The 26,433-nt window shown below is 24.8% G+C and overlaps 1 protein-coding gene across 2 annotated transcripts; it reads right to left on the minus strand.

The window, feature by feature from the left end:
* Positions 1-272: 272 nt before the first annotated feature.
* LOC112591889 lies at positions 273-20,166 on the minus strand. Of its 2 annotated transcripts, XM_025335822.1 has the most exons (4): positions 19,899-20,166; positions 18,019-18,101; positions 2,370-2,570; positions 273-739 (listed from the first exon to the last, which is right to left on the minus strand). In XM_025335822.1, exons 3-4 carry the CDS (start codon positions 2,561-2,563, stop codon positions 361-363), a joined length of 573 nt encoding a protein of 190 aa, XP_025191607.1. In that variant the 5' UTR covers positions 2,564-2,570; positions 18,019-18,101; positions 19,899-20,166; the 3' UTR covers positions 273-360. The 2 variants fall into 2 exon arrangements, with proteins under 2 accessions (XP_025191607.1, XP_025191606.1); XM_025335821.1 differs by lacking the exons at positions 18,019-18,101; positions 19,899-20,166 and adding an exon at positions 4,066-4,179.
* Between the last annotated feature and the right edge of the window lie 6,267 nt (positions 20,167-26,433).

The raw sequence follows: 26,433 nt of genomic DNA on the forward strand, positions 1-26,433 counted from the left end.
ACATTAAAGTTTTCTACTTCTTTATTATTATACATACCACCAATCATATAATCTTTACCTTATAAGCTATAATTATGGTTGAGATATTTTATTATTTAGCTACAATACATTTCTGTTTTTGTGAATATTTAAAATTATAGTTGTCGAATGATTTTTTACCAAATATAGTAATCAAATAACTCAATATTTCAGTGATTTCTATAAAATATACAGAATATTATTAATATCAACAATATTGTATTAAGTTCATAGTAAAATATAATAGGTATTTAAATGTTATCAAATAACTGTATTATAGTATATTCGGTAAAAGTAATTTTAATATTATTAATAAATTATGTTATGATTCACAGACATCAATCATGGGTCAAAATCGGATTGGTCGTATCTGTCAATCCGCGACGACGGTGGCACGTAGTAGATTACTCGTGTGGTACTGACATACTGCAGCGCATCCGGTGGTAAGTTGCTGCAAGCCGACAAATCGAACGGCACTACCGTGGGGCTGCAACCCTTAATCGAATACGTGACTATTGTTTCCGGTAGCGGGGTTGCGTCTTTCCGAAGTGCAGTTATCGTCGTCGACGAAACTTTGTCTTTTTTCTGGAGATTCCGTTTCAGTTCACTGACGAAACGCCACCACCAGCTTAAAGGACGACTACTGCCTCCCGCTGTGGATTTCCAATCGTCCCGAATCCCGTCGAACCAGTTATCCGGGTACGGCGTTCGCGTCGCGGATCTGAAAACGAAAAAACGGTATACATACCGATCGTATAATTGTTTGATGATCGCAACACCGCGATTTTAATAACCATTCGTATTTATACACGATTCCGTATGGCTTAAAAAAATGAAACGTATAATAAAATGCTATAATACCGAAAAATATGTAAAAGCAAGTATAATATTACAGTAACGCCTATAGACTATTCTTATGTTTTTAAAACAAGACTTTCGGAAAATTATATTTTAATTTAAACTTTACATGTTAGACTTATCATTTTTGATATTTTGACTTGGACTTAAGATTTATTTAGTTATGACTAGAGATTTATTACGCTAAAATTATCATAGATTATTTAGGAAATTTCGTAAACTTTAATTTTGTATTCAAAATATAGTTTTTCTTCGCTTATGACGGTAGCATTATCAATTTTCAAAGTTCATAATTTTATTTATTTGGATAAAATATCCGTCAATTATTAATTTACTATTATAGTTTATGATAACGGGAGCAATCAAACGTTATGGTAACGTTGCATTGAAAATCGAATGGAATCTTGTATCCATGTATAAAAATAGTTGATAAAATCCTTAAAGTTCCAAAAATTTGAGGAATCGTATTTTACTGGTATCAAATACCCAGAGATAATTTTCAAAAATAAACGTGAAGTTAGATAGGATATTCCTTTCTTTGTGGGTACTCGAATCGTTTTAAAATTTTAAAATAAAAAAGTGTTTTTGTTATCACATTATGTTCCTATTTAAAAACGTTAAAAGCATAATAATATACATATGTGTATATATATAATAAACTAAAAGTTATTCCTCCCGGCTACCTACATGGCCACACGTATGAGTGTGTGTTTTTTTTAACATTTTTATCTCGTACGTAAAAGTTGTACGATGTCTGTATACTCAAACTTGAAAGTTTTCACATCAAAATATACAATATGTGTATACATATACGAAGTATCAATGTATCATACTTATATTATGATACTAATGTATTTATAATCTATATTTATAAATACATCAAATACCAATATTATATAGGTTATGATAATATCTATAATAATATAATTATTTTAACATAGGTATTAATAAATTATACGTCCATGATAAATCATACATGCGTAATGTAGTATATGTTCACGCATTGACATATATACCATTTATAATATAATTTTATGATAATAATATATGGTCATTATAATATATTATTATGTCATAGTTTGATATAGGTATATACACACATACATATCAATAATAATTATTATACACATATTATATTAGATACACACTACCTAAATATACTTTATGTTATTATATGGGTATACAGAACATCGATCGTTGACTAATTTGAGTTAAGTCGTGTTTACAGCTACATCGTCTGTTGTATATTTATCGTATTCTGATTGACCGTCGTAATTATGATAGTATTCGCTTACCATGATCTATCAGGAAATCTCCTAAGTTAAGTCGAGCTTCGACTTTTGAACACGACACAAATTACAATGTAGGTAGCTTTTAAAAATCTGTCTTTTAAAACGCTCAAACTATCGCAAATTAAAAACAATTAATTGTCAGTAATAGCATGGTTATTAAAACCTATAGGTAGGTAATGTGATTTGAAACTGTAAACTTGCAGCATATGAAAATTCTCGTCAGCTTCCTCGGGATCTTGGCACACTGGAACGCCTTCTTCGACAACGGCGCAAGAACTGGTAAAACCTTCTGTAATTGGTCGCACGCGACTGCTGTGTATCGAGGGTGCTGATGTTTTCCATTTACAATTGACTTTTGCAACTTTTAATAATATTATGCATATTACCACAGGCATAAAAAGTCTAGAAATAAAGACGTTTTTGAAAATTCAAAAAAAAACTTAAGTCCAACCATTACTATCAATGTAATAATTATTACACGAATAAGTTTAGTACCTTACCTAAGTAATATTTTCTTACTATACTGAAATATCTATTTTTTCTAAGCATTTTATATCACATAAGATATTATAATATAAAATTGTATTTTAGTCAGTTCATTAATTACATTTTTAAAATCGTTATAAATAATAAAAATACTTAGTTATGATAGTATAACTCTTATGTATATTAAAGTCTAAGAGTCTAAATTATAAAATCGTTGTAATTATTATATAATTATATTGATACTATAAATTATAATATTTATTTTATATTCGTTAAAAATGTTTTACCAACTAAAAAAGTTAAGATGTTTTTTAAACTCTAATCTTAATCGTGATAATTTATAATTTACATAAATACAATTATGTAGTATTGAATTGTGTATAAATGTTAGTTATGAAAAAATAGTTTGTATATTTGTAATGTATAGCTTAAACAAATTTAAATATTACATTTATTACAGGTAATAATTTCATCAAACAACCATCTAAAATAATTGTTTTATCATCCAAATACCGTTAAATTTATTTATATCATATTAAAATAAAATAAAGCCAAAATAATGTAGGTATAACTTATTTTAATTTATTGACAAACAAGATATCACGTTATCTCGTTATAACTACACACGAATAATCACATAAGTTATTTTTATAAAATATGAAAAATTTTAAAGAATAGAATTATAGTATTATAGTATAGTATATATATATACTATATTATAGTATTCAAAATATATAAAGCTATAATATTATGTGAAGTAAATTTTGTATGTCGTTTATAATACTTTAAACTTTAAAAGTTTTTTATAAACAAAGTATATAATTTATTTAGTTTATGGTAGTTGGAAAACTGAAAACCAAATCTAATCGAATTTACAAGTTTTATAATTCTGTAAATTATAACCAAATCATACCGAAAAATCTAAAAATGTTCTAAAGTTTTCATAGGTTCTCACGAAATAATATAAAATGTTCAGTTCACATTTATTCTAAGATTTCAACAATCATTAATTGCAAACTATGACCTTAATAAAAATATAAATATCAATAAATTTCAATCAATAATGTAACTAATGTTTATAACAATATAGTATACATTAAATTAAGGTGATCGAAACTGAAAGTAACATTGACATTTTATTTGAAAAATTCTACAATGAGAAAAATATATGCATATCTTTCTTTATTTCTGATTTATTCATTATTAATTATTAAACTCTAATAGGAATATAATCGTTACAGATTATCTTTTAAATTTATATTTTATACATACCTACCCAACCTATTTATTTAAAATAAGTATTTGATTAATTGACCAATTTAAATATTTAAATATCAAATTAATTTTACCACGAGTATTAAAAAACATTATTTAGAAGTTTCAATCTATTAAAAAGGTGAAATTTACTTACTTCAACATTATGTAACTTAATCCAATTAAAGTTGAAAATCACGAAAAGGAGTATATCTACCTATTCTGGTAGATGTCATGATAGATACAACATAAAAGTTAAAACTGCAGTAAATAATATACGTAGGTATTTCACTAAACTGAAAAGAATTTAAGACAAAGATAATTTTGTTTTAAATAATCATGACCCGGTTGTTAGATAATAATTATAAATTAAATTCCATTCATTTGCATTGTTTATTCGATTAAATATATATATATATATATAAATTTAGTCTTGTTTCATTCCTGCAGTCATATTTTTGTCACGAATTCATTAGTTTTGTAATAATTATTACTATACGATTAAATGTATTAAGTACATTGAATACAATTGTTTGGTTATAAATAATTATTCAGTTAATATACCACCTATCATGATAATTATTATGTTGGTACATTATATATTATTGACGTAAATTATCTGTATTTATGTATTGATATATTAAAAAAAGATAAATTTTTATCTTACAGTTCAAAATTTAAAACTTTTATTATTTATATTTCTTTATTTAGAAGATATACTTTTACATTTTAACAGTGATTAAAATTGACTTTCAACATTATATTTTATTACTTTGAAAATAGCTGTTATTATTATTAAAATTGTATAAAGTAGCAAAAGTTATATAAACCGGACTTATATATATGTCGTCCTATAACGTTATAAATTACAACATAAACTATATATTTATGGAAAAATAACTTAACTGCAGTTTGAACTTACTATAATGTTAGTTGTGTATTTGTATATGTATAAATATGACCTAAATAAAATTTTAATCCTAGAGATATGAAACAACAATATATAATAGGAACAGATCAGGGAATTAAGAAATAAAATTAGATATAAATGTGTCCGTGTCTACCTATAAAAAAATAATTAACTAATACCTATTAAAACATTATTCAACAACATTAGGTATACTATCGTGCATTCAGTGTTGTTAGTTAGAAACAATCGGTCGATAGGTATTAGAAAATGAAAAAACTTTTAATGGTTTACTGTAGCACACTGAACAAATCTGTCTGAAAGTAGAACTCCTGTAGGATTAACACTGCCGCCGCCATGACCATCACTGAACGAAGATAAAAAGTCGACATAGCTAATTTAATGGCGGAGGGGAAATTTAAAAACGTTTAATTTTTTTTTTCTCAAAAGTTAATAAATTATTTATGCGTGACCGCAGCCGTGGACGATCTGTTTGGTAATATATTTCAGGCTCATACATTAACGGGAAAACGCTTTTTTCCTCGGACTGCATTTTCAAGTATAGGTCATAGTTAATAACGCTCAGTGATGTCGAGTAATGTAGGTATAGGTGTTTATAATACAGTATTATAATTATACAGCAGGGCTTCAGTCGTCGGGTTCAGACAATTTAGGTGGTTTCCTATAGTCTATGGGGAGGCGTGTGACAAGAGGCGACAAGCTGTATGTACGACCGGACGTCCGTTCGTGCTGTGACTGGGTAACGAACCAGGCGGGAAGGAGTAGTCGAGTAGAGCGTTCAATCTGTCGCTGTAAAACAAAACCATCCTGGCGGAATATATGTATATATATATATATATATATATTGGTACCTACGCACATTATAGTGTAGGTTTACGTGAAACTAGTGCGTGGGGTGATATCTCCCAGACTCGGTGTAGTGAAGGTGGCGGCAGCGGATTGTCATGAGAACTTTGGACGAGTATTGTAGCAGGGTGCAGTGGTCAAATGTAGAGGGGTGTAAAGCTCGTACATTTATACGATATATATATATATATATATTATATGCTTATATGTGTGTACACGTGGTGCTCGCCGGTATATTAATAAACTCCGGACTGCCACCTCTTCCCCGCTTCCGTGCGCCCACCGTATCCGACGTGTATATAAGAGCTTTTTAATTGATCGGACCGTCCACCGGCTCTGACCCTATATCTCGTCCGCGTCACGAACGAATTCACCCTACCGTATTATTTTGTGTACAGCTAGGTTAGGTCTCTGTTTAGCGTCCGGCACTCGCTGTCTGTCGCTTTATCTCGAAACCGCGACTATGTCGCTGTCACTCACTATCATATAATATATATATATATACACTTATATAATGTGTCTGTTTTCTCGAAAAAACGCAACAAACTATAGCAGAAACAGAGATTCTACACACTTTTCTAGTTAGTTCATTTCGTTTAGTAAAATATTGAGTAAACTCAATCAAAAGTTGCTGATATTAAATAAAGCCAAACTGAATATATATATATAAACTAAATAGGAGATCATAAGAATTTCGATCAAGGTATCAAAAATGTTTAAAAATAACATTACTGAGAAGAGTGAAGGACGTCTTACGTATTAAATTTTATGTTATCTATTTTGATTAAACAATTAAAAACTTATATATTAAATCACTTTTTTTTCTTGTTCTCATAATGTTAATTATAATTATGATAGTAAATACTTTTTTCTAGATTAAATTACAGCATATAGTTTCTATAATTCAGCCTTTTCTGACTTCAGTATAATTTCTATGTACTTACGTACATAACAAATTAACACCGGAATAAAAAAAATTAAGTTGAACGAATAATAAATATAATTATGTTATATTATCAACTAATGCATAACAATAAGCAATATCTTATAGAATTGTACTTTTAAACGTATTAAATAATAATTAAAAGTTAATTACATGATATTATTTATTGACTTATTTTTATAAATTATAAGTAACATGATAAAATTTATATTTTGTTAAAATAGTATATCTTTTAATTCAGACATTTTTTATGAACTTTCGACAAATTGGTTACACATGATTTGATTTCTACCTTAAGTATATACCGAATCGAAGACCGTATCATTTGACTAGGTACGAGTATGCTCCTTTCATCGTCTTGGTTAGACCGCAAACAGCCATCCATGCATTTTCTATTTCTAGTTACGGAAAATCCCTAGACTCTAGTTTTTGAAGTTTGCTGATAGATTAGGTTGCTGACTCTATATATTATGCACAATAGTGCGTCATTGAGAAATTCAATCATTATAGACAACAGTTCAAAACCGGAATTATACATGTCATCAATGCAATTCAAAAAAAAATACGAAGACTTGGTCAAATATTGTTGAGTAATGAGTATCATATTATTATTTTTTTTATAATTTATTGTTATGAATATGGTCTTCAAAAAATCCAAAAAGATAGACAGATATGCGCGAACGTTGATGGTTCATTTGATTGTGAAAGCAAATAAAGACAGCTCGGAGAAAATGGGCTCCCATATAAGTATAATGTATATGTATATGTATTCATGTTCATAGTTCACTAACCCTATTTTTGCACGAGTGTATGTGTGTGTATGTGCGCGCGCTCGTGTGTCAAAACTCATTTCTATGACAAGTGAGGTTAAAAAGAGTAGACTCTCAACTGGCGTGCACAACTTTTTCAATCCGTATTACCTATTGTAAACTTTTTGACCAGTTTAATCGCATATATTTACAATTACAATATATTATTTAACCATTGATCAGTAATTATATTATAATATTATGTAGATGTATAATGTATAAATATTATATATGTTATGGTCCAAATAAAAAAAATTGGTCATTGTAAACACTGACCGGACATTATATACGGTACAAGTAATTTTTGGGCAATGTAATTTATGAAAATGTATTTTCCATATAAACTATATATATCACTAAGACTGACGCGGTAAATATGTACAACACGTAGGTATCAAAGGTATAAGTTAATTTTAATAACTTATCATTATGAAACAAATTAGGCGTACAATTTAACGAGTGTGTATTTTTATTTTAAACTGGAAAATTAATTTAACGAAAATTTAAATTATATTTTAAAAATGAAAAACCATAATAGTATATATTTAAGTAAAATTAAATATAATAAACTTATAATATATTTGAAAAAATTAATGAATTAAGATAAAATAAAAATTTTAAATGATTATAAAATCATAAAGAAGTATGATATTCTTAAAGTCTGTAATATGAAAAGACTTGTACCAATAAATGAAGGTAATAAAATTAAATATTACGTACATAATGGAGAACTGTTTCATATTCTGCATGAAACTCATTTATCAACAGGGCATGAAAGTGGTAGTAGAATGGAACACGAGTTCAATATTAAATACAAAAATATAACAAGAGAGACAATTATGTTGTATTTGAATTTGTGCGATACGTGTTAAAAAAAGGGCAGCACAATTAAAAAGGGTTTAGTGATTAAATCTATTATATTTGAAATTAATTTATGTTGTCAAATAGACCTGATTTATATACAGGCACAGCCTGATGAAAATTATAAATTAATCATAGTTTACCAAGACCATTAACCAAATTTGTGAACTTATGTCTTTTGGTTCATAAACGTCCTGAGGATGTTACATACGTGTTATTGAATAAGTGTTCCAGTAATATTACTAAGTGAAAACTAATGTGGAAAGATTTAAAAATAGTATATAGAAAACTTCGCGATTTTTAAAGTCAATACTCAATAAAACGAGCCAAGGACATCAAGAATACGTTAGAAACATAGTGCAAGATAATAAAACCAAAAAAAAAAAAAATGGAATAAAGGCTGAAATTCATACAATTAATGAAAAATTGAGCTTTTTTTCATGGTATTAAATTTTAACTTATAAAGCTAAAGCCAAAATTAGTTTAAATAACCGTATACACTCATTGCATGTGATGATAAAATTAAAAACGGAAAAAGATTTGGAAAAACACTTTGAAAAAATTGAAGAAAAATATATCGAAGAACGAAGAAAATGATAATGAAGAAGATGTATTAAAGTTTAAACCAATTTCTTTACTCACAAAAAGAATTAAATGCATAAAAAATTTAGGAATTCAAACAAATTAAATGAAATCTATTTCAGAAAGAACATTTTTTGATCGAAAAATTAGACAATCTGTAAAAATAAAAATATCAGATATAGACACCTAGACCTCAAAGTGACATACGATTAATTTTTAAAGTAATAATATCAGGTGTTATAAGCAATATATTTATTGTAATTAACATAATTTTTTACTTATGTAATAATATTTGTTTTCAGTAGAAAACGGAAATTAAAAATTAGATACAACCAAAGATAAATTAAAACATCATTACAGTAGAAATTAGTTTAGAATTTGCAAAGGACAGTTTGTTAGTATTGACGATGTATTCGACATTTATTTATTACTTATTACGAGTACTTAGTACTTAGTTACTTAGAAGTAACTAGACTGTTTTCCAACCTAGGTGACCAAAGAGATACAAATGTAAAGCTGGTTGAATTGTATGCATCTCCAAATGCTTTAATGGTAATACGTGTCAATACAAATACGTATAAATTAATTAACTTCAATTTTTTATTTAATTTAATAATTAAATATTTCCTAATGTTAATCAAATAAGTGTAAAATAAAATGAGTATTACATTTAAAGCTAATATTTTTATAGTTATTAAGTTGAGCTTATTATTAATATTTTCACTAGGTACTATCAGCACTGGCCAATGTATACACTGTCTAGTCTATGTATACATTTAACCACATAGCTTGGAAAACTTTGGCATTGTATAGAACTCCCAGTCAGTGTTTATTTTACAATAACAATATTTTCGCTTTGACCGTAACATATCTATTGTGATGTGATAAAAAATGCGATTTTATCTAAAAAAACAATGATATAGTTATTAATGTATTTATTAACGTAGGTAATTCAATAGAAAAAATGACAATAAATAAAATCATATTATCGCGATACACGAGATATAATTGCACATCTTGGAATGATTAATAACTGTAGAAAATAATGTATATTGTTTAAATTAATAGTATTTTCGAAATGATAAGTTCTGCTAGTTAAAGTATGAGGCATTGAAGCTAGTAAAAATTGTATTATAATAATATTTTAAATGAATAATATGCTCACCTGTATCGGTAAACAGCATATCCATACCCTCTTCTGATACTGTCAAATACTTAGGCCTGACGCTCGATAAAAGATTAATTTGGAAACAACACATAAAGACAAAAAGATTAATCCTAGACGCTCGCTCTCGCTCACTTAAAAATATATTATCAAATAATAAAATTACTCATATAAAAAGTAAATTGTTAATTTATAAATTACAACTTTGGTTACAACTTTGGGGCACGGCAAAAAAATCAAATACAAATAAAATCCAGATCTTTCAAAGTATTACACTCCGTAAAATAATGAATGTTCCACCATATATATCTAACAAAACCCATCACAATGAATTGCATATGAGAACAATCGACGAAGAATCAGTAGTTTGTTATAAACATTTCTTCATACGTTTAGAAAACCATGAAAAACCACTCATCGGAAATCTAAACACCTTTTTACCGCCTGAAGTTCCTTAACGCCGACTAAAAAGGAGATGGTGCAGAGACCTGCTATTTTAATGCTCTAATAAGCCTATTTGATATTTCTCCACTTCCCTTTATTTTTTTTCTCTCTTTTCTTTTTCTTCTCAACCAAGAACGGATAAATAAAAAAAAAATTACTCAAGTTAAGTGTCACTAATGGGTGGCTTCTTACTCTCGAATTCACCTGTTAATATTACTACATCATATATACTTATTGTGCTATTATTGTATAGATTGTATATTTATTATAAAAATTAAAAAAAAAAATAAATAATACTTACACCTATCTTAATTTTTGTTTAATTGTTTTTATTTTAACAGTATGCAAAAATGTTCTTGCAAGACATGTTTACCTAATACTTTTAAATTTAAACTAAATATAAGAATAAATGTTTTTATAAAATTAAATAACTCTATCTCATTTGAATCAAAATAATAATATGCTGCTTAATTAGGTAAAATTTTTATTGAAAGTAGAAACGGACTATGAAAAGGATCATTACAAAACAAAATATTGAATAAATTATTCATATCATAGGTACTTGCAATAAAATAAACATATATCGTCTAATGCAATTTATTATTAAATTATGTCTTGCAGATTAGCATGCATCAGGTATCTTCGTACATAAATTATTTTGGAGAAACAATTTAAATTTGTAAATTACTACCTTAAAACTGCCTTACTAATGAATTATATTATTATTATTATTAAATTTAAAAACGGCATTGAATAAAATAAATTAAAATAATCGAATCAGAAAATTGATGTTTAATTATCAAGTGATAATTATTTGAAAAATAAAATGTACACCTAAAACTTTTTATTTTAAACTCGCGACTAGTTTTTACGTGAACATCCAAGATGGATACTGCAATAATAATCAATTGTTTTGGATTTTAAAATAAACTGTTAAATCAAAAAGCATTACCGTTATCTACTATTGAAATACCTAGTTAAATATTTCTCCTCGGACGGATTTCGGATAAAACGAAGCGCAGCTATAATCCTAAACATTTTCAGCGATTCGTAATTTCGTTTCGAAGGGTATTCCCATGAGCAAGTTTTCAGCCGAATCACGCGATGCGTCTACTACGACGACCGAGGTATACCATTGTTGAGCCCAATGGATATTATTTACCTTTATCTATCCTGCCTAGAGGGCAATTCTGCGGAATGTAACGATATTTATGGGATTTCCAGGCAAGAGTTTAATATAATACGCCCCTCTACCAAGTGTTCTGACACAAATGACCTATAAGCTTGGATATTTTTCTGGATAACATTATCTCATCTCTATTGTGTTGGTACCCGCGTACCACCATTAGACTGTATAATATATTTTATTCGTTTTTATAGCTTGTACAAAATGACAAACTTATACGGAATGACAGTCCAGTAGATGGTTAATACTCTAATTACACACGGGAGGTTGCCATTAGAAGTAACGGATAATTCGAGTTATATATATATACGTATCTATTATACCTATACATTTAAAGAAGGGCGTCAAAAGGAACTTCGTTATAAAATCTAGTTAATAGCAACAATGAAAGTAAAGAAATAATTACTGAATTTTGAAGTAACTGGAAATAAAAAAAATAGATTATAATATTATTACCTCTTATAATTACTTCTATAGTTATATTTATCTCTCATTTTTTGAAACCTTTTAGAATTTTTATAAGCCATGACACACGAATATCTGACATAATTTGGCAAAATTTAATTTTTTTTATTGTTTTAGAGTTAAGACATCATAACCGTTGTCTTTCTAGTGAAAGTTATAAACTCTAAAAATACTTATTGTAATTTTATACATAAATTTATATTCGCATAAATAAAATATACAATATTTATATAAGTTTTAAAATTAATTAAATAATAGAATTTTAGAAGTGAAATAATAGAAATTACTTAACAGATTGAACAAATTAAAAATCAATTACTGAGAACTAAATCTGATGGTTCCGTTTAAACGTATAAGCTGTTACCTGTTATGATGTGTAATAGTTTATCAAATAACGTGAACATGATTTTAATTTTTTTAAAAAACCAGAGTTATTAATTTTGAACTTCCTTTGTTTTAGAGTGCAATGTTTTGCTATTGAATTTATTATCTGCGGTGAATAACACGATTCAAATAATTAATAAGTATTCTAAAAATAAATATGTATAGACGTATAATAGTGATTTCTACTGAACACTGAATGCTATATGTAAAAAAGGTAGGTGCACATATTTTTACATTTACCTATTTACTCATATTACTTATACTTACTATTGTTGTTATTATTATTATTCTATGTTTGAAATCAACAATTTTTCGTAAAATCAATCACTCATGCAATTGATAAGTGTTGTATATTGCTGTTTAACAAAATAAAGTTTTTTTTTTATTTTTTTTTTTCAAGAAATAAAATTTTGATCTTCGATAGTTTACTTTGTTAATAGTGACTTGTATGGAACAATGAGTAACTAATAGTTATCAATAATTTACCTACATATATATATATATATATATATATATATATATATATAATATAACTAAATTAAGTATTTCATAAACTAATAAACGATTTCTTAATATAGGTAATAATAACTTAAGATACCTAAACGATTATAATGCATATTTAATTTACCTAATTTTTCTAAATATTATATCTTTATAGTACATGTTACAATATTTCTAAATTGATAAATATTCACGTGGATATTTGAAATTTAATTTGATATTTTTGCGTACACATATTATTTTAATCGACACTTGTTTAGTCGTAGTTTTATAATAATGTAATATACTTAAATACTATACACATTAATACATACGTTTTCATAAATGTTACGTTTATTATTAGGTATTTGCTATCATATTATTTCAATATTGCTTAAAAATATTAAATAAGTTAGAAGTAAAAACCATGGTATTGCTCTGTTGAATAGTAGGTGTCGAGTATAATTTTTTATTCAAAATAGTACAGCAAGTGATAGATTAAATTTTAATTCAGTGATAAATTGTCGTGTACGATGAAAAAATGTTCTAATTCAAAAAGATATTTTAATAGGTATATATTTGTTCTGTTATGAGAAGTAATGTAAAAAAACAATATTTATTTTTATTTGTTTAATACAATATTTAACAACTATCGTATGGTGTTTACATAACTGTTATATTTAACTGTTAACCTACTCAAATATAGTAAAATAAAAATATAACAGTTTATTGATGAATAATGATAAATTTTATATATTAAATTATTTAAACGACTGTTAGGTAACAATAAACATATGAAAGATTATTATTTTTAAGTTTTGAACATTAGGTTTTAATATTTACAGTGTGATTTGAATGATTAGTATATTACTACTCGTATTCAATTGGTGACGGTTTACTATGGCTACACAACTAATAAGTCTAGATTTCAAATACTATAGTTTTAATAAATAAACATTTTATTTAAACAAAAAAGAAAAAAAAAATTATCTTTATTATCGACATACCATTTATGACTGTTTTTATTTTATTTTATTTTTTTATACATATCGTTTAATACACTACTCGTATTGTACAATTTACATAACTAACGAAGAGTAATTAATTTTTATATCAGTAAAAGAGTAGATTAAATTATTTTTCATTAAAAACAAACCACGCTTGATAGTAATTTATTATACAAATATTGTATCATATAATGTAACTGTAGCTATTATCAACTTATAAGTCAGTATTGTGCGTCACTTAGTTCAGAATATAAAATATACGATGATGTTACAATAATGTGTATGATAAGTTAGTGTAACTAATATATATTAAAAATAGAATAAGAAAAAAAATCAAAAAACCATTAAAAATAAAAGATATTTGCTGAAAATTTAAATAAAACATCAGACTAATAACAGCAATAAAAATTCTCCGACTAATTTACATAATACATACATATCAAAAAACCTCTTTTGACAGATATAACTAATGGAATGTAATCAGATTATACGACGTGAAAATTGAATATTTAAATAATAAAATAACTATGATTAATATAGACAGATGGCAATTTGTTTACATTTATGTAAATTAAGTTCAAATGTTATAATATTATTATTATATATTATTTTAAATTAAATTATTTTTTGGGAATAGTTTGTTGCGTATATTTGTGTAAGTTTCCATTCGATTTATGATACGATATGAATTACTTAATTTAATAATTAAAAAAAAATAAATTGTAAAATACAATTAAATCAAACATGGTTTATAGAAAATAAGAAATGTGATATAACAAATAACAAGGCAACCATAATTTTTGATAACACCATAAAATTATAATATATTTATTATAGTATTATAGTTTTGTTATCTCATTAATAATACAAACAATTGTTTGTGATGATTTAAATTTAAAATTGTAAGCAAATTAAAAAGGGTGTAGTCGAAAAGACTAGATTGATGACTTTTTTACAGAAATGATATTTTTTCGAAATAATATTGTTTACAATGTCAATAATATATATTGTTACTATTTGTATATTCTGTAACGTTAAGTCTATTTTTTGTGTGGTCAATGTTAGAACGAAAGTTCGCTTATAGTCTACTTAAGATTATAGCTGTCAATAACATCTATGTAAAATAATACGATTTTCAGTTTGAGTGATTTTATCAACCCAGCAGTGATATAGGCCTAGATATAGGGTTTGACAGGCATTTTTCAAATTTTATTTGATCAAGTGCGCCCAATTATAGCTGACATATAAAAGTTGCCTTATGTATTTTTTTTTTTAATTTGCTAAAAAATTCTAAAATGTAGTCAACAATATAACGTTCTTTCAATGAAATATGTGGCGATTATTCTACACTTATATAGTAAATTTTAACGATAGCGTAAAACGGTTTGAAATATATTGATACTCGCTGCGTTTAATGCTGATGGCTTAAGTTTTTTTATTTACCGGTAAAACTGCAATTACCCAACAGCTAACAGATTTAAAGTAGTTTTAACGCAATCTTATTATAAACGTACCAATTCGTTTAACGCGTAATATATATGAACTTATACAGATTGAATACCTTTAAAAAAAATATAACATCTAATGTAGGTGTTTTTACGATAATATTATATTATTTGAAGTCATAATTTATTATTGAAACTACAATGTCAAATCTAAAGTTGCATGAAAAAATATTTGTGTTCGATAGAGAATCAGAAATTTTTATAAGTGTAGGTTAAATTCAAAACCAAAAAGTTCTATCTCAAAAATATAGTTATCAAATTGTTCAGAAGAGCAACATTAAACTTTTAACTTATACAGAGTGATTTTTTATCAATGAACACTCATTATTTCTGTAAATAAACTCATTTTTGTCTATTGTTTGACACAGTGATGAACTTTGTAGCTATAGTAACTATGTCCAATATGTAATAAATTAATTACATACCTATTGTCAAATCTAATTTAAATAATAACCAAGCTTGAAGCCAGTTACATCGAGATAGATAAGAATTCTATTATCTATCTCGATGACCAAGAATGTAGTTAATAGTTTTGATAAGAAATTTAATAGTAGTACTTTTCGTTTGTAAAGATCATTGTATAGGTAAAAACAGTGACTACACGAATAGAGTGATAATTAGGGCTTGGAAATTGATAACCTTAAAAATAAAAAATGACCAAAAAAAAAAAAAAAATTAAATATGACTTAAAAATTTTAAAAAAATTACCTAAAAATTATAAACATTTGTTTAAAATTAGTAAAAATATACATTTTTTTAAAAAAAAGAATGATAATTAAAGTTACTTAAAATTATTACATTGTACTATTAAAACATATTTTATATTGTCAAAAGTAAAAATGACAGCTAGCAATAATTGCTTTATTCTATTGAATCTTTATCTTTACCTAACCTGTAATTAATAACACATCTAGATTTCATATTCAATACATTTTATCAAAATCTATAATGACCATAAAATTTTTTATACATTTAAATTTTAATGCGTACATAGCATTTCAAATTTCATTATACAATGTCATTGATAATAATAAAATTTATATTGGTAATAAAATATAGCTATTAAAATCTTGAGTTATATTTCATTAATATAATGCATAACTACAAAGTCACTATATTATCACCATTTTCAGTTCCGTTATGAAAATTTTATTTATAAGAGCAAATAGGCAAATATTAAAGTTACCCATCTACTCTACACATAAAATTAAAAACGGCCTATGTATAATATTATTTTAGTATATCAATTAACATAAATATAACAGGTTATATGTTTCATTACTTAACTTATAGGTAACTTCCCATAATAAATACTCTATCCATAAAATATAATATTATTTTCCTAGTTCTCCTATTAAATATGACAATAAATTAAACAGGCATACTGTATGCAATTTTTTTGCTTATGTGTTGATTCTTAGAGTAAATCAGTAAAATATATTTATTATACAATACTACTTTATCATACTGAATTAATATTAAAATTTTACTTATTCAATAATAATAGTCAAATATAACAATATTTTTATACTCCATTTGCAATTTATAATTATTCAATATTCATATATTTAAAATTATATGGGGCAATTTCCTTGAAAATTATGTTTTTGACGTCATCAAGTATTTTAACTGATAAGAATAATAAAGTAATAACAAATAACTAATTTGTAATTTGTATCTAGAACGGTATAAGTTTATAGTACCTATCTGTATATAATCACTCAAGAGAAAAAGTTTTTTTTTATTAATCAAATAAAAATATAAAAATTAAGATATTAAACGTTAATGAAAAATACAAATTATGTTAACTTGTATTAACTTTTAATATTTATGTATGGTATTAAGTAAAATTGTGTATACAAGTTAAACATTTAAACCATGTTCTTAATAGTTCATAATTTATAGATTAAGTTTACTTATATTAATAATACGTATTATTAGATTAATTCATTTTAAATTCTGAACAAAATGATGGCCATTAATTTTATCATATTGTATTTGTTTTTTTTTATTTTAGATAAATATCTACACTATAAAGTAAATTGTATATAAAATGCTTTAATTTTCATAAAATGGTTTTAAACATTATTTTGAATATAGTTTGTATTTTTACGAAGTCTAACTTGAAAATTCCCAGAACTCATTTTTATAATTAAGAAAATAAATAAAAAATTCAGAAAAAACAGCATTCTTCTAGTAAATCAAATTTTTGACAAATTCGTTTATGTAATAACTAAAAAAATAGGAGAAAAAAGTGAAATAAAGCAAAGATAAATGTAAGTAAAAATGTAATTGGGGCGATATACTTCTACACTTATAAGTTCTAGAAAATATAATCACTTATCAGATATTTCGTCAGATACTAATATTAAATTCAAGTTATTACCTTTTTTCTGATCTCCGGAGCGTTCTCGGAAATATGATCAAGTACACCATTATGTTAATATAATATAGTCTATAATAATAATATGTAGCATAATATAAACATGCATTCATGCACCTTACCAGATTTGTAGTAGTGAATATGTGTACTTGTTGAGAAAAGTAAGGTAGCACAAATGAGAAGACAACTTTCTGAACACTTGAGTCTAAATAAAAAATATCACTAGTTTAACTTATTGAAAAGAAAAGGTCCAGTTATCACTCGCAGAATCTTGTGTTGAGAGCACTTGCTCGGGTGGTGGGTGCGCACGCACTGGCGAAAGAGTTTATGTGGTCAATCCAGCCAGAGGCTGGTGGCTTCATCAAACTCATCAAAGGCCTCTGCGTTCCAATGGAACTTGTCTTATCCATTAATTTCTAATTTTATGTGATATTAACTTATTGGCTATTGATATTTTTTTTTGTAGGTACTTATTTTATTAATTGTAAAAAAAATTTTTTTAAACCTATTACTCATTGGATTTTTTTCTTACATTATTTATTTATTTTTTTTTTATTGAACTTATGCACGAATACTTGATATTTAACTTATATTAACTTAAATTAGGTTTTACATTTTTTTTTCTTTTTTAACTTGTGTTTTAACATTTGATATTTAACTTATAATTAATTTAAATTAAGTTTCATATTTTTTATATTATTTTTTTTTTGAACTTGTGCATGAATATTTGATATTTAACTTATATTAACTTCAATTAGGTAGGTTATGTTATTTTACATTTTTTTTTTTTTTGTACACTAGTGCTTAGACATTTAATGTTTAACTTATATTAATTTAAATTAGAATTATTTTTTTTACATTATTCTTTTTTTTAACATGTTTCTGAACATTTGATATTTAATTTATATTAACTTAAATTAGGTAGGTTATATATTTTTTTTTACACTAGTGCTTAGACATTTAATGTTTAACATATATTAACTTAAAAGAGCATTATTTTTTTTTACATTATTTTTTTTTTCAATTTGTGTTTGAGCATTTGATATCTAACTTATATTAAATTAAATTAGGTAGGTAGGTTATATTTTTTTTACATTAATTTTTTTACACTAGTGCTTAGACATTTAATGTTTAGTTATATTAACTTAAATTATGTAGGTAATATATTTTTACATTATTTTTTTTTATTTAGCAATTGTGCATAAACATAATGTTTAACTTATGTTAACTTAAATTAGGTAGGTTATATTTTTTTTTTACACTAGTGCTTAGACATTTAATGTTTAACATATTATATTAACTTAAAAGAGAATTATTTTTTTAGGTTGACTTAATAATTTTTAAACGATTTTTAAAGTTTGCTTAAATTTAAATTTATTTCTTGTTTATCAGTGTTACAGCGATTATCGATTATTCAGAAAATGTATTTAAAATAACATAAAATTATGCAAAATTCAAAAAATTGTAGAAAATAAACGGCTGAACATTTATTTATTTATTTATTTTTGTAGCTAACATGTTTTAAAAATGATATTAATAAAATAACAATTTTAAAAGTATTAAATAGAAAATTTTTTCATTTCTTAATTAATAATTTTACATACTAAATTAAAAAAAATAAAAAATTTAAAAATAAATTTAAATGTACCTAATGCAGATGATAATTAATAATTTAAAAAACAATAAGTTGAAAATGTTCAATAGAACAAAAATTATTGCAATTAATGCAATTGTCAGTTCACCGTGAAACATTGTATATTAAGGCAATTATTATTTTAGACGTTTTAAAGTTTCAATTTAGAGAAATTTAATTTTTTTAACAATAAATAACGATATGATAATTATTTTGTTGTAGTTTAAAAAAAATCGTGGGTTCCTAAACTCTTATGCATTTTTTGCAGAGTGAGGAACTAAAGCAACCGATTTCCAAAGATAAACAATAAAATAAAAAAAAACGAATACAAATTAATTATTATTTATTACAATAAAATAAATAACTTACCATTTATTTTTTTTAAATCATGTTTTCAAGATGATGGCCATCTCTTCTCTAACCTACTTTGTATATTTTCCATTATACGGTGTATCACTTCCAAAGGTGTTATATTTTTAAGTGGACGAATCGTTTTTTTCGTACAGGTTTCTTTCAGGAGCACATTTTTTCGAAGTTAGAAATCCATATTTTAACAGCCTTAGCAGATGGTACTGAATCATAGTGTTAAAGATTAAAGTAAAGATGAAATGTGAACGCAGTGCGGCTACGTAATTTTCATTATTTTTGTAAAACAATTTTATAGGACGAGCACGTTGTTCACCACTCCACTGTTCCATGAATACTAAATAGTAAATAGTAAATGGTACACGTTGTTTTAGAATTAATAATATTTAGCGATAATTCTTATCTTAATTATTACTGGGAAAATCTATTTTCGACCGTGCGAGTATTCCACCCCGTGTTATTATGAATTTTACTGAATGCAATAACATTTTTTTGTTTATTTTAAAATATTATTTATTTTTACTGTATAGGTTACTACCATTGATTATAGAATTCTATAATTTATGGTACTACTATGAATCTGAATAATCTAATTTTACTGTTATACAGTATTCACAGAAATATTATGTTATTGATATAATATGGTATAAATATTAAATATACATTATTATAATAATTGTATACTCTTTCTAGAACCGGTGAAACTCGCTCTAAAAGAATACCCTAGGTCGGAGACAGGACTTGAGAAAAACCGCAAAGGGTCATTTGGAACAAAGAAAATTTATAAATACTATAATTGGGCAATATAAGACAAGTATATAATTATTATTACATTGTTTTAAGCAAAAAATTTATTTAAAGTCATAAGAGCCCAATTTTTTACATGATTTATTTATTTTTCTATATTTTAAATAATTTTGATAAACTATAAATGATAAATATTTTCTAATACATAGATTCTGTTTCTATAAAAAATAAAACATCTATCTCTATAGCTAATATAATCTTATTGCATATTTGAATAAAATTTAATATAAGTTCTACATTTAATTGATAGTTACAATACCTACCTATTGGATACAAGTTTAATATTTTATAAATATTAAATAAAATAATTTTAACTTAACTCAGTTATACAATTACAAATTTATAATTCCTTTTAATGACATTTAAATTTTTTCATAGTAAATATATCTTTAAATAATCAATATAATTTTCAAAGTATTAACCCTAAACTTAAAACAAAGTAACTTTTAAAATGGCACTAATAATATATTAATTTATTAGTAATAAGAATAATTAATTAATATTTAAAAATAAATAAGCAACAACATAAAAAATTAGTTTTTTGAATATAATTGTACGTCTAAAATTATTCTTAGTGCATTGAAATAATCTTAGAATATTAATATGCAGAATTTTAATATGCGACAAATATTCTTGATTAATAATGGGAACCAATAGCTGTGAAGTTATGATGCAACTTTATAAAAAAGTTATAAATTATCTTACTATGAATATTGCATAACAAATTTATAATTGTCAATCAATATACATTTGAATAAAATTTGTATAGAACTGACAAAACTGAAATTAAAATATTTTAAATATATTATAAGAATTTTTATAGTTGGCTACAAAATTAGTAAAACTTACCAACAAATTGTGCAATATTTTCGATAAAGTACTCAATTAGTTCATATGCATAATACCACCAATACCAATTTGGATGATACTTAGATTTGATTAATTAGTAAATTTAAATACATCATAAAAAGCATATAGCTATCTATCATTGATAGTCATAATTTTAATTTGTATAGCAACATTTTATTACAGAGTAATAATTGTTTCGATTGTAATATGAATGTTGACGTATGACGTGTTAAGTGTTTACGTTAGCAATGAAAGTAATGAAATTATTCAATTTTCAAATTTTAAATCACAGAAAAGATGACTTGAATTATATAAAATGTCAAACGAGTAATGACGAGTAAAGATAAAATGACTAATGAGTTTTATATTATTTTGTGTTAAAAAGTTTGAAGTTAACAACATTATTCGGCATATTGGTATAGATACTAACAAAGTTTTTATCTACGTATGTTTATTGGTAATCGTTGGAAGTTTATCTATAGCTAAAGTATTATAATTTATCTCGTGGTTTAAGAGGTACTTTCGTATTATGATATCGTCACAGATTTACTCGTAAATATATATACATATATATATATATATATATATATATGTGGATATTGTAACCACTAAACTATGATCAAAAAATTATAAATGATTATAATTTGTGATATTATGGATACCAAAGTCCATGAAGGTCCATATAGTCCGTATTCGTATTGTACCTAAGTATAAGTAGATATAAAACTATAAAGATATTATTACCTCAGGTTGAACGATAACGATTTATTATTTAATTACTGGTCTTTATAAACGTGAAACAATAGTTGTGTTTTAAATTTTATCAATGGCTTGCAGCCGTAATAACCTGAGAGACAAATACCTGAAAACTTAAACCACCCAATTTTGAGTAGCTATAATTCGTTAAGGTTAAATGGAAACTAATAATTATAATGTTAAAATTCATAAAAAAAATAGCCCTATTATTATATGACATTTAAAATATAGGTTGCCATTTGAAAATCAAAAGTTAATAATGGTTTCACTAATATGAGCGTGAAAAAAATAAAAATTTTATATAATTCTAGAAAACCATAGAAGTACGTTATAGAACTAAACATTTTGAAAAAAAATAAAAATTGAAAAAAGTCGAGTTTAAGAAAAACTTAATATGAAAAAGGATACCGTTCTGGTGTATAGTAGGTATCAAGTGAACTTTATTATCTATAGAGTAATTGAAATGTATGTGTTGAATTTAAATTAAATGATAAATTTATTGTTGTATATAAAAAACGATGTTGAGCAATTATAGATGGCCAGCCCATATTACGAGTACCTACTATAAGTGTAACTTATAATATATTATTTATATTTCTAAAAAAATAATTGATTTCACTTCCAGAAATAGAGAAGATTTAATAAATTTTTGTCAAAAATATAACATTAGAAAATATAATAGTATACGTTAACAATTTCATGTACCATGAATAATATTTATAAATTACAAAAAAAAAAATAACTAAAATCGTAATTCTTCGTTTAAAAATCTAATTTTATCCAACTTAAAATATTTATAAAATTAAACTAGGTTTGTATATTTTTAAAATGTTTTGGTTATAGTATAAATTACTTATGAAGAACTTTGTATTATATTTTCAAGCTATTTGATCCAGCAAAATCATTGTTATTGATATTTATAGAAAAGAAACCTAAAAAGATATCACATTTTAAATAACTATAAATAGTTTAAAATGAGTCAGAATATTTTATAAGTTATATCATATTTACAAAATGATAATACAAAAATGTTGTGAATATTTCAAGTATCTAAAGTTATTCATTTTTTGAATTACAAAAAATAAAACAAATTAAATATTTTTCAAATATTGATTTTGCTTAGAAATTTCTAGTTTTCTTAGAATAAAGTTTAACATTTTTCCAATCAATTTAAAAAATACTGGACGTTTTTACTTTTAACTCTTCCTAAACTATCAATTAAATCTAATTTGATATGAATTTTTCATTAATTTTTAAAATATTTGAAGTAGTTTTAAAAGGAAATTACAGACACTTGTATCGAAAATCAAATAAATAACCTTACATACATCGTTGTATAATCAATAGGTATATTCATTGCTCTTCTCAGAATTTAAAAAAGATAATATAAATAATTTTAATCAAGAACTAAAAAGTTTTACAGATAAATTCGTTTGATTATATAATGTATTGATTTAAAACTTTTTTGTTCTGAACTAAATACATTTTTTTTCGGAGAAACATTGGATTAAACAAAAGATTTTATGTGATTTTATAGGTAAACGAACACTTTATTCTATCTTTTGTTTAAGTCGCATACCGCGGACACTTTGTACGGTAAAAGTAAATTGGTAAAACGTAAAATCGATCGTGGACATTTTGAACGATATAAATAAACCGAGGAATATATTTTACAAGATAAGATAAAATTAAATTGCTCAAAACTTTAGATCGCGAATTGTGATCGTAATCAATATGAGACATGAGTTTGGTGACACAATAGAGTATATACATACACTCTAAAATAAACTATGTACCAAAACCAAACTACTAAACTAAATCCAAACATTTTTAAATATGATTATGAATATACTATTTTAAGAATAAATAAATCAAATGTTCGTTGGAAGTGTTCAAAAGTGACTTGTATGGATAAAGTTACTACAAACCTTTATGAACCGATATGTTATAACTGTTATAAGTTATAAATCATATAATATATCATAATATAACATCAGAATATTTTTTTTAAATACTTTTTCATGTTTATGTCATAGTTTGAACTGTTAATAAAATTAACTGATCAAGAACTAGAAAAAGATTGTTTTTCTCTCTCACTGTCTTTTAAAAATATTTTTTGTAATTTAAAAATTAAGTTTTTAAATTTGTTCGATTTAAAGTATTGAATTTTAACATTAAGTTATATTTATATTATGTTTTTAATTATTAATTATTATGTTTAAGCCAGTTTAGCGGTAATCAAATCTTCATATCTACAACACAGTTTGCATAAGATTACAGGAGGTAGCGGTTAATTAATTCTTTAGCTATTTTAATTTTGATCTTTAATACTCGTATATATGTTTTGTTATTGATCAATTTAAAAAAAAAAACACAATCCGAGTGATAAAAATACATTATTTAAGCTGAAAAATCTTGCACTAACTAATACGAAAAGCTGAGCTATTAATAGTAGAGAAACTGTTTACAATTTTTTTCTACCTGAATTAGTACCAACTGTCTGTGGTTTCAATTTTTATTTTTTTCTGTAGCCGTTCAAAATACGTGCCTTACAACTGATTTTATATACAAAATAATTTGGTGGTACTGTTATTTACAGAATTTTTTAATTTTTAATATTTATCATAGTAATAATTATTTTAATAGTATAGTAATTAATAATATTGTACTTTAATAATAATTGTTATTCTATGAATTTAAAATGTTCATTACAAAATGAATCAACATTTTGAATTTTATAATCCAAATTATGTTTTATTTTTGTTGTTATTATTTTCTCGTACAAATATACAATATTATATTATTTATTTACATTTTACATCGAGAAAGAGTGTTGTAATTTAAGGTATGCGTAAAAAATGTACTTACGTGTAAAAATATTCATAATAACGTTTGTGCTCACGCTGAAAAGTAGACGCCATTTTATACGCTCGTGAGAGTTGTCGACGACATAAATATAATGCATTGGGCGGGATTAAGGTAAAACAGTATAGCTCGTTTTGGTTGGCCTACCACAGAGTTGTATGTTACGGTCTGACGGTGGCTAATATCATATACGGTCTTAATATTTATGCATAATATAGACAGTGTACTATTATTTTATGTTGTACCTACTACTCACGTAGTATCGCATGTAGCCATTTTACTTTTTTTCCGCTTCGAGTAATCGAAATTCAAAAATATTGAAAACTACGCGCACATAATAGTACTAAATTATACATATATATACATACACACACAATAGATAAATGTATAATATTATATATATGATGCATATATATATATCAGTGACTATTATACATTACTTTTATATATGAGAGTGGGATGGTTAGAGGAAATCTAATCTATGAACGAAAACGATATTTTCATGTTTAGTTATTTATGATACTTTTAAAAATAAGTCATTATATTAATGTAGTCTATGAAAAATAAGTTTAGGTATGAGATTCAAGCCCTCCAAATTCAAAGACTTAGTTATGTCCATAAATGATGCATTTATTGATAATTTTACGATATTGTTATGTTAATAACAGTCACACGTTTCCAACTTTCATTGTTTACTAAAACTGTATGGTCCTAGCTGATATAATGTGATGGTTAGATCAGCGATTAGATGTAAATGTCTACAATAATATGTTGTTAATATAAACATTAATATATAAGTGAATAGGGTAATTCATTTATCTATAAACACTCTCATTATTTGAAAATTCATTACTGTTTTTATTTTTCTTGCATAATTTCTAGTCGAAATAAAACAATATATTTTTTAATACGTTTTATCACTATAAGTAAAAAAAAACTTTACTAAAATTTAATTTTTATAAATTAAAATCTCAGTAAAAAATGTATGCTAATAATTTGTAAACGAATTCAAGCCATTTTATTTGGTTATTTCTGCATATTTATCAATTATGAAACCTGCCAAATTTTTTTAGTCAATTGAATTTTATTATTTTTTTTTTTATAAATGCCAATGAAAGTTTTTACTATACAATTTAATCGAAGTAGGATATGGTAAAGTGAAGATCCTTTCAGTATGTTAATTTTTTAGTTATATAATAAATATAGCTCAGCGCAATTCAGACACACCAAAAATAAATATTATGTCATGCGACATAGTTGT

Source organism: Melanaphis sacchari, unplaced genomic scaffold (genome assembly GCF_002803265.2).
Source record: "Melanaphis sacchari strain LSU unplaced genomic scaffold, SCAv2.0 Contig146_pilon_pilon, whole genome shotgun sequence".
NCBI lineage: Eukaryota > Metazoa > Arthropoda > Insecta > Hemiptera > Aphididae > Melanaphis > Melanaphis sacchari.

Coding starts and splice junctions, on each gene's coding strand:
- LOC112591889 (XM_025335821.1), bottom strand. Junction 740..2,369: donor GACGAGAATTTTCATATGCT/GCAAGTTTACAG, acceptor TTTCGTTTTCAG/ATCCGCGACGCGAACGCCGT.